The sequence below is a fragment of the Rattus norvegicus genome, chromosome 9 (genome assembly GCF_021556685.1).
Source record: "Rattus norvegicus strain SHRSP/BbbUtx chromosome 9, alternate assembly SHRSP_T2T, whole genome shotgun sequence".
NCBI classification, from domain to species: domain Eukaryota; kingdom Metazoa; phylum Chordata; class Mammalia; order Rodentia; family Muridae; genus Rattus; species Rattus norvegicus.
In genome coordinates, this window is record NC_141542.1 from 28448952 (window position 1) to 28458601 (window position 9650).

Below are 9650 nucleotides of genomic sequence, written 5' to 3' on the forward strand. Positions count from 1 at the left end.
CTGAGCTAAATCCCCAACTCCGGTTCCTTTTTTTCCTTCCTTCTCCCACCACCTCTTTTTCTCTCGGCTTCCTATCCTTTGCTTCCTCTCGTTCCTTCTCTCCCTCCCCACTCTTTCTTTTCTTCCTCTTCTCCTTCTCTTGCTCCTCTTCCCCCTATCACATGACCCCAAGTTTCTGGGCTCCCTAAGATAGTCCTAAGGATGAAGTCTACAGTGACAGACCTGTCACTGAGCTGGTTAGAGAAAGCCTGGGGAAAAGCTAGCCCTGCAGTCCACAGCCAAGGGACAGTCCTCCTTCCAACACATGTCCTGGGACTTAGCACACTGGGTAAAAATAACATCAGTCTACCTCAGTGTCACCGATGAGCAGCTTTTCTAGAAATAGGATCTTGCTTCCTCAAGGATCCATGACAGTTATAAATGAGCACGCATACAGCATCCTTCAGAAAAGTCTAGTCAAAATCGGTTCAAAGTTGAAGAGGCAGACTCTTTGCCCTGTGGCATGTCGCCCCCAGATACACTGCTGGTGGACATTCCTGGGTCTTGAGGCCAGAGGGAAAGTTTGGGGAAGTGGCTCAACAGAGTATTTTCCCTTCACCCATCATGCACACGCCCCTCGAACCGTTGCCTGTTTGATCTCTTCAGAGGGAATCTGTGAACAAGTTCCAGGCCAATCGCCAAGCCTGGCTTGAAACTCTGCTTCACTGGCATCTGAGTGACCCACCGGGAAAGCTTGTGGCCACTAAGGTCAGTCAAAGTGGAACTTGCCCTGTCTCCCACTCTGACAGTTCCCCGAGACCCAGGAATGTGACAACTTCACCCAGCTCCCACACCCGCATACCCTACACACAAATGACACAACCAGCTGGTCAATATGGAAGACTATTTATTATTAGGGCAAGTCTAGGGTCCGGAAAAGACAAGCTGGATGCAGAGAGGAGGAACAGAGGGGGCAGGCAGGCTGAGGGGAAGAAGGGCACAGGCGTGTCTAGAGGGCAAGTCTAGACAGAAGTGGCAAGGCCCACCTTGTTGTTGCCCATGTCGAAGATGGCATAGTAAGACCTGAGGAAGACATCCCCAAGGATCCAGAGGGGCTGGCCACTCTCAGAGGTCAGAGAGATGCTCTCAAGACCCACCATGCAGAAGTTGTCCTCCTGTTCAACAGAAAGACAATGTTCACCCATTTGTTTACCTGGGGACTGAACTTCAGCCCTTGAATAACACAAAGACTATCCGAAGGGCTCACTGGACAGCTGACCCTCCTTAACGAGGACCGATTAGCAATGGTTCTCCATAGCTTCCTCCATAGCTACCCTCCCCCTGCTCCGAGCCTGCAGCAGGTCAGCCTGGTAAGCTTTGAAGACAGACCAACTTGGGTTCAAACCTTAGCATAACTTTCCCCGACCCACTCTAAATTCTGTAAGCTCTGCCCAGAGGAACAAGAACATACCTGGATGATGTAGGAAGAGGGTGACAGGGGGAACTGGACACCATTGAGGACGAAACTGAGGGTAGGCAGGCTACTGACACTGTCGCAGCTCACAAAATACTGCAGAAAGGAACACAGTCCAGGCTGATACAGCTCCCTCAGGAGAGTGTGTCACATCCTGGGCATTCTACACCCTAGGCCCTCACCCACAGTCTGCTTTGGAGGGCACAGCATCAAGGGAAACCTGACTTACAGACTCTCAGTATTCAGGTTGAATTGCTGCCCTCCCTCAGCTAACGCCCTTTAACCTACAGATCTGTAGAGCACGTGACCCGCCAGTGCCCGCCCAGAATCCGAGAGAATGGGCTCAGTAGTAGACAAACTCTCCACTGGCTTTAGGACTGAGAGGAGCAGGAGAGCATGTGGACGTGAGGAAAGTGTAGATGATAGAGCTGTCCCTTGTCACTCATCTGTGTGGCTCCCATCTTCTAATTATTTTCCTCCAATCTCAAAGCCCGGACGGTGTTCAATCCATATTTCAAGGTGGCTTTGGCTCAGAAGAAAGTCTTGCTTTGCTACACTACCAAGGCCACTAATCCACCAGTGCCTTCAGTGGCTAAAAGCCTGGAAGCCAAGGATTCAGATCCCTTTGTGTTTCCAAAGAGAAACACACACACACACACACACACACACACACACACACACACACACATACCACACACGAGGATCGCCTCCCCAGAGGAAGAGAGCCCCTTTCCCAGACTCACCTCTCCGTACTCTCCTTCCTGGGCTCCTATGGTCTGCAGAAGTTCACTGAGGTACTGGGCAGGCATGACGAGCAGAGAGGTACCTGTGTCTACAATGCCTTGGCAGCCCTGGGAGGAGCACCATCCAGAGGCCTGGTCGCCAATGAGGAAGCTGAATGGTAAGAAGATGGCAGCCTCAGTCCCCACCCGCTCAAGGCAGTAAGAGGGGCTTTCCCACCACAGCACCTCAGGCGGGTGCATACAGAGGCCAAGCCGTTCTTAAGGAAGGTAAGGGCACCTCACCTCACATCAGTCACCCTAGAGTCTATCAAGGTCACCTGGATGACCGCTGGATCTACTTCCAAATTCTCAAGGAAGGCTCTCGACACACTGAGAGCCAGAGAGCCACTGGCTGTCCCGAGGACATTGAAACACTCAGTTTCTAAACTGTAGCCTTGGACTACAGGGCCCTCCCTCACGTCTGAGACTGTCCCTGTGTGGCCTCGCCCCCTCTTCTCCAGATTGAGCTGGGCTTCCATGCTGCTGCACAGGTGGCTGTGACTTTGGTGAAGGTCCTCTCCCACCCCCCACCCGGATGCAGTGCCTGAGGTACCAGGTGACGCTCCCTGAGACCCGACCACACTCACTCGTCAATGGTAATCTGCCAGTAGAGCTCCTGAGTGACAGGAACCCAGGTGATCTCCCCAGTGTAGAGGTTCTTGTCCACGCCTCCAAACACAATCTGCCCACCGTTAGACCCCTGCTGGCTACAGAGAACAAAAGGAAGAAGGGTAGGGGTGAACAGCAAAAGAATTCCGGTGGTGGTCCGCTAACCATTTTCAGAGGAAAACATCTCCTTCCCTCATTTCCCATGGAGGCTTCCTGGGGACAGGCTTTCTCCCTCAGACTGGGGCTCCCTGAGGACAGTCTGTGTTTCCTTCAGTCTAGGGCTTCCTGAAGATGGGATGTGTTTCTCTCAGATGGGCCCCTGTCTGGGCCTCTCAGAATCCTCAGTGCTTCAGACTCTGGAGTGAAGCTGTCCTTCAGAGTCCCGGCCTCCTTGGAAGGGAAGCTACTTTTCGAACCCCACCAGCTACTTTGCTGTCTTCTACCTTTTCCTCCATCCATCTACCCCCAGGAGCCCGCCACACCCTGGCTGTTCACTTCTCTTTTGGGACAGACAAGTGGGGCTTGTCTGGAGGGGGAGGAAAGACTGTTCTAGTAGCCTCCCGGCCAAGGGTAAAGAGCAGGGATGGATGGCGCTTCCAAAGGTGATGTGTAGTGACTATAAACAGGTGAAAAGTATGTCCACAGAGTTGGTGACAAAGTCAGATTTAGGGCCTTAAACCACGGTGAGCAAGCATATGGACACTCTAGAAGGTAGCTAACTTGGAAGAAGGAAGGAAGGAAGGAAGGAAGAAAGAAAGAAAGAAAGAAAGAAAGAAAGAAAGAAAGAAAGAAAGAAAGAAGGAAGGAGAGGAAGGAAGGAAGGAAGGAAGGAAGGAAGGAAGGAAGGAAGGAAGGAAAAAAGGAAGGAAGGAAAGAAAGGTGAAGCCTAGCCAGCACCTGCTCACCTCTGCTGGAAGGGTAACACCAGGTTAGAAGTCAATCCTGGGCCTCGCCCCAAAGACTCCAGGACCAGTCGGAACAACAGATCAAAGGAGTTGAAGCGAGATTACCACACAAAAGAGATAGGGAATGGAAAGTCTCCCCAGAGTGGGACCTCAGTGGGGCGGGCGCTGGAGGTGGACACAGGAAGTTCCAGCAGATTTGAGCAGGGGCGGGTGTGTGTGTGTGTGTGTGTGTGTGTGTGTGTGTGTGTGTGTCCATGTGTGTGCCTGTCCATGTGTGTGTGTGTGTGTGTGTGTGTGTGTGTGTGTGTGTGTGTGTAGGAGTTTGTCCCATCCACGAAAGACAAAGAACAATTGTACGGACTGGCAGGAAGGTTCAGCAAGTAAAGGTGCCTGCGGCCGGAGCAGCTGAGTTCCATCTCTGGGACCCACACGATAAAAGCAGAGAACCGACTCCTGCGAGTTGTCCTTTGACCTCCACAAGCTCACTGTGGAGTGTATCCCAACCCCTGCTCTAACACAAATAAATACATGTTTAAAAAAGAAAAAAAAATAAAAAGGAGTGGACAGGAAACAGATACAGGGTGGAGAGCGCAGCATTCAGGAACCGGAACAGGTATGGCTGAACCTGCCAACCCCTCAAACTATCGAACCTCAACCTCAGCCGAGTAGCGGAAGGACTGAGAGCCTGCTGAGCGGTTGCTTACCTGCCAAGGTAGACTCCGAAGAGGGGCTGGGAGAGAGCGCCCTCCCCCAACATGCCCTGCAAGGCGGTGGTGGCACCCCCTGAAGACAGGCCGGGGTAGGCCAGGCCCATGATGCCATCAAATTGGGCATAGACAAAATTGGTACCAGGCTCATTCTCACTCAGGCCAAACTCCTGGTTGGGAACCTGAATGCTTTGGACCTGGGGACGGAGGTTAAAATACAGGATAGTGACAACCCAGACTAGACTTCCCTCCTCCAGACCCTTTCCCCAGAGACGTCTTGTTCATCCCCACCCCCACCTTGGTAAGTCTGGCAGGAGCCATACTCTCTTTCCAGGGCCAGCTCTAACAGTATCAGAATCTCTGCCCCTGTCCCACCCCTCTCTCCTCAGCAGAGCTTATGTTCCTGAAGGAAAATGGCCACAACCAAAGGGTTCATCATGGCTTCCCTGGCTCCTGACATGAAATGAAGGTCAGCAGGTGAGTGGACGAGGTCTTGTTGTGCTGACGCCCGTCCTATGAACAGCGATTCCATCACATATCAGGGGCTTTGCCTAAGGTCCTCATCTTCCTACCATCCCCCCAGCCAGGAGTAGAGAACCTCACTCACGGTCAGAGTGTCATAGCCAAAGAAGCCAGTAAGGCTGCCAGTGCCGTACTGCAGGGAGAAGGTCTGCCCTTCGGTGTAGTAAGTGGAGGACTTGCTGGGGTTGAAGCGGGCGTGTGTGGCTACAAGGAGAGACAGGGCATAGAGCACAGGCTGGTGAGTGGAGGACTTTGTGCTCTCAAGCCCAGAACGTGCCATCCCTCCTCAGTCTGTGCTTAAAGTCCAAGAGGTTTTAGCATCCCCTACTTAGGACCCCAAGTCAAGGGGTGACCAGCTGAGGCTTCCAACATCGAATCACGTGACCTGAGAGCCTCCTGTGGCTTACAGGGAGAGCTCTGAGACTATGGCTTGTGTCTCTGGACAGGGTTGGTTAGACCTCCTTCTGCGTCTTAGGTCACAGAAGAGTCCTAGCACAGACCAATGGTGACCACTCACTCCCCCTTAGGGTGAATGGGCCTCTAAGCACGCCTTTATCCCACGGCCTCCGCCCCTTCAAGAAGCTGCCTACACCAAGATCCTGAGTGGCATGAGATAGGACCAAAGAGAGACTCCTTGGACCAGAGGCAATAGGATTCCAAGGCTCTTCCGTGGACCGAACTACTGCAGGACAAGACCACATCCAGTATTGCTCCAACCCATCCTTTAGACATGCATGATGCAAGCATGAGAGGTGAGGTCATGTGGGGTGAATAGATGGCGGGATTGACTGTTGTAAAACAGAATAGCCATTTCCCAGGAGAAAAAGGGATGCCATTGTCCGGGCGATCGAGATGGGTAAGGGGGGATAACAGAGTGGGTAAGGTGGGCCTGCACTGGGGAAGGTATATACTGCTTAGCAAGAAAGGCAATGGAGCCACCCAGCTGCAGGGCCAGCCTCTTGACGTGGCTCGGATATGTCTGTCATGTGACTGCCAAACACCGCCATCCTCTCCAGGAGTGGATTTCCTCCCAGCATTCTCAGGGAGGTATCTGTCCCCTTTGCCCCCCATTCCAGCACTCACTGCAGGCCTCGCTCTGGCAGTAGACAGAAGACACCCACAGGTTGGAGGAGCCGGTGTCGAAAAGGACCAGGAAGTTCTGGGGTGGAGTCCCAATGCTGATCTCACCGAAGTAGGAAGCCTGATGGGGTAGGGGTGTCACGGGGCAAACTGTTTAGTTCTGAGGGCTCCAAGGGCTCAACAACTCCAAAAGTAACAGAAAGGGACCCAGCAGCTGCCCTCCAGAACACACCAAAACCGCTGGCCCAATTCTCCCCTCAAAACCTGCCTCAAGCTACAAGGAATGCTCAGACAGACACAAGGCTTCTTTTGTGGGCTCAGCTGCAGAGGCAGAAAGGACTCCCCACCTTCGCCCCTCATCCCGAGGCTCTTCCATCAGCTTCCCATAGCAGACTAGAAGAAGAATGTGCACCCCAGGGTAGGAAGGCAGCATGGATAGAGACTCCCCGCGAGGTGTTGAGACTTACATCCATGTAGGCCATGGGCTCATAGAGTACACTGTAGTCACCGAAGTTGCCGAAGTGGTACTTCTGGCCAGGGTCATATTTGTGGGTCTTCAGAAAGTCTTTAAGGACGCCCTGTTCCTTCATGGTCTCACGGATACTCTTCATTTTCCTCAGGGGGACCCTGCCGAAGGCTGTATGTCAGGCCCAGGCCCTGCCTTCTTCTTCTTTCTTCCTTGTCTCCTTCTATTTCTCTCTTTGTCTCTCTCTGTCTCTGTGTGTCTGTCTCTCTCTGTCTGTCTGTCTCTGTCTCTGTCTGTCTGTCTCTGTCTGTCTGTCTGTCTCCTGGCTCTGTCTGTGTGCCTCAGTCTCTCTTCCAGTCTGCCCCCATGCATGTGGCATCTCTCTGTCTCCCCATCTCTCACTCTCGCTTCTTTCTAGCTTTTCCCCCTTCCGTCTTCTTTCCATTCTCTCTCTCTCTCTCTCTCTCTCTCTCTCTCTCTCTCTCTCCCTCCCTCCCTCCGTCCCTCCCTCTCTCTCCTCAGGGAGTAGGCTCCCTGCTCTACTACATCCTGTAATTCTCCCTCAGGAGCTGGAGGGTGACTTGGAGAATCATTCTTGTTACAATCAGCTCATGTCTCAGGCTGGCCTCAGACTTAATATGTATCAGAGAGTGACCTCTAACTCCTGATCCTCCTTCTTCTACCTCCTATGCATGTGCCACCACACTCAATCTATAGAGGGCCAGGGGTTGAAGCCAGAGCGGCAGAGGTGCTAGGCAAGCATCCTACCAATGGAGCCACATCCCAGCCCATGCTGCGACACTTTTTGAATAGTGCCAGAGAAACAGGCTCAGCCCAAAGAATCCTTTCCCTTGGTGGTCTTCCAGCACTGAGCACCAGACCACACCAACCTCCAGCCCACGTGACAGAGCATGGGGTAAAGGGAATAGTACTTACTGGTAGCTTTACAGCCTAGGGACATCCCTGTGCCTCTTGGGACAGTCCATAGCTTGGGAGTTCCAGAGTTAGAGCTTAGGAGTCATGGCTTCTGCCCATGTCACCATAAAGTGTGGTCTAAGAGCTCCTAGCTGCCAATGCCCAGGGTCTCTGTAGATCCACCCGCTTGCACCGCAACCTAGAATTCCTCTTACTTTTATACCTTTTCCATCTCAATTCCTCTTTCTCATAGGACTCTACACTTCAGGATTTCTCTGGTTAAACCTTCGCGGGAGCCACACCATTCACCTCTACTGTGGTTGCACAAACGCAAGCTTATGGGAGGATACGCTGGCCTTTCACCCCAGAAACTACCAGGTCGCAGGCCTGGTGAGAGGGCTCAGCAGGGAAAGGTGCTGCTGCCAAGCCTGAAGGCTTGTGTGTAGTTCCTAGCACCGTACGGTAGAAGGAGGCCCTGACTCCTGCCATCTGTCCTCTGACCTCCACATGTATTCAGTGGCACATGTACACTCACCTCCCCACCCCACATACACAAGATCAATTTTAAAACGAGAAACTTGAGTTGTAATTTAAAAAAAAAAAAAAGAAATCGCGAGCTATCAAATTTTACAGATGCTCAAATCCCTGGGTATTACTTACGACCTGCATGAATCCTCCCCACCACTTCAAAGTCTCTCTAGGTCACTATTAATACCTACAAAGGGACTAAAGGCATGGCTCAGTGGTTAAAAAGCACTGTTTGCCGGGTTGGGGATTTAGTTCAGTGGTAGAGCGCTTGCCTAACAAGCGCAAGGCCCTCGGTTTGGTCCCCAGCTCCGGAAAAAAAAAAAGCACTGTTTGCTTTCCCAGAAGAGCAGGCTTCAAGTCTCAACACCTACAACCTGTTGTAATGTCTATCCCAGGGGATCTGACACCTCCACGGGCACCGGGCACCGGGCTCCAGGTTCCCACGTAAGGCTCTCGGAGCCTAGAGCCGTTCTCTGGTCTCACCTGAGCAGGGATGCCTCCAAGAGCGGGAGGCAGAGCAAGGCTACTACCATCCACTTCATGATGCCGGTTCGCAGCTGGTCTCACAGGAAGAAATCCCTTCGAGCTCAACCGTTGCGGTGGAGTGAAGATCTGAGCAGGACGCCTTCCTTTTATATTAGCCAGGAGCTAGCCCAGCCCCCTGACTCCCCTGGGCAAGCATGACCCTCCTCTCCCGCCCCGCCCCAAACCAAGATGTCCCTTGGACTGCGTGTATCAATGGTTTCTGTGTGTTTTTCCTTCTGGAGCAGGACCAGATCACTTTTCATCTTATTGACTTTTTTAATTCAAGCAGGGAAGGCCAGGAGGTAAAAGCGATTGGAAGAACAAAGCAGCCGCACAGTGGAGTGGCAAAGATTCATTACTCACTGCCTTGGGAAACAGAGGTGCGATACAGGCCTTTGGGCTTGAAGAAGGGGCCATGATGGTTGGTTCCTCGAGCTAGGGCTAGTGTCATTTGGAAACAAATAAGTCTTTGTTTCTGGGCCTTGTCCTGTTCCCTGTAGGGTGCTAACAGGAACCTCATCTCCCCACTAAATGCCAAGAGCAGACCCCCACCTCCACCCCAGGCTGTAGCCACCAAAATGTCTTCAGACATTGCTTGTTTCCCCTCAGAGACAAGTCCTTGAGGACCCACCAGCAGGCGACATACTTGGAGGTCCGACTTAAGTCTTGTTTCCCAATCCCCCTTAAGCTTCTGGGAGCTAGAGTTCAGAGGGTCGGGGGCTAAAGGGCCGAGAACCAGTCTGATGGCTAGGTTCGCAGTAGTAGCAGTCTGTGGTGGCAGTACTGATGCGGAGACCGGAGCTGGCAGATGACGTCAGAGTAGAGTGGGAAGCTTTTGGCATTTCAGCCAGGAATCACTCCCAGAGGAGAACCACACCATACGGGCTATATGAACTGTATCCTCAGAGCAGGGCGTGGACAGAGGGGCCACACCGGCACCTTGCTGTTTCTCCTGTTGCCTCTTTTCCCTCTCTGTTGCTACCTGGAAGCTTTATTTGGTTGGGGGCTTGGGGGTTGAACCTAGGGTCTCATATGTGCCAGTCAACTCTGAACTACACCCCAGTCTGTTTCGTGGATGTGTTCGCGTGGTGCATGTGCGTGTTCACATACATGTGCACCTGCATTCATCTATGCAGGTACATGCAGAAGGCAGAGGCT

The 9650-nt window shown here is 52.6% G+C and overlaps 1 protein-coding gene and 1 long non-coding RNA gene across 12 annotated transcripts; one reads left to right on the forward strand and one right to left on the reverse strand.

The window, feature by feature from the left end:
* Positions 1–869: 869 nt before the first annotated feature.
* On the reverse strand, positions 870–8718 carry Pgc (progastricsin). 11 transcript variants are annotated; one of them, XR_015628466.1, is made up of 9 exons: positions 8451–8718; positions 6526–6685; positions 6062–6179; positions 5064–5182; positions 4454–4653; positions 2823–2942; positions 2150–2347; positions 1451–1623; positions 870–1154 (listed from the first exon to the last, which is right to left on the reverse strand). XR_015628466.1 is itself a non-coding variant. In XM_087564752.1 (9 exons), the coding sequence occupies exons 1-9, from the start codon at positions 8507–8509 to the stop codon at positions 1112–1114; spliced, it is 1155 nt and encodes a 384-aa protein (XP_087420878.1). In that variant the 5' UTR covers positions 8510–8718; the 3' UTR covers positions 870–1111.
* On the forward strand, positions 3098–6688 carry LOC102554309 (uncharacterized). The gene is made up of 2 exons (XR_015629396.1): positions 3098–4933; positions 5506–6688. It is a non-coding gene; the product is annotated as an uncharacterized LOC102554309 (long non-coding RNA).
* Positions 8719–9650: the final 932 nt, after the last annotated feature.

What these genes read in the sequence shown, in the direction of transcription:
- Pgc (XM_087564751.1), bottom strand. Translation starts at nt 8,509, where the DNA reads ATGAAGTGGATGGTAGTAGCCTTGCTCTGCCTCCCGCTCTTGGAGGCA. An exon ending in TTGGAGGCATCCCTGCTCAG is followed by an intron (nt 6,686 to 8,450) that starts GTGAGACCAGAG and finishes AGCCTTCGGCAG; the next exon opens with GGTCCCCCTGAGGAAAATGA. An exon ending in TTCGGAGTCTACCTTGGCAG is followed by an intron (nt 2,943 to 4,453) that starts GTAAGCAACCGC and finishes TGTTCTCTGTAG; the next exon opens with CCAGCAGGGGTCTAACGGTG.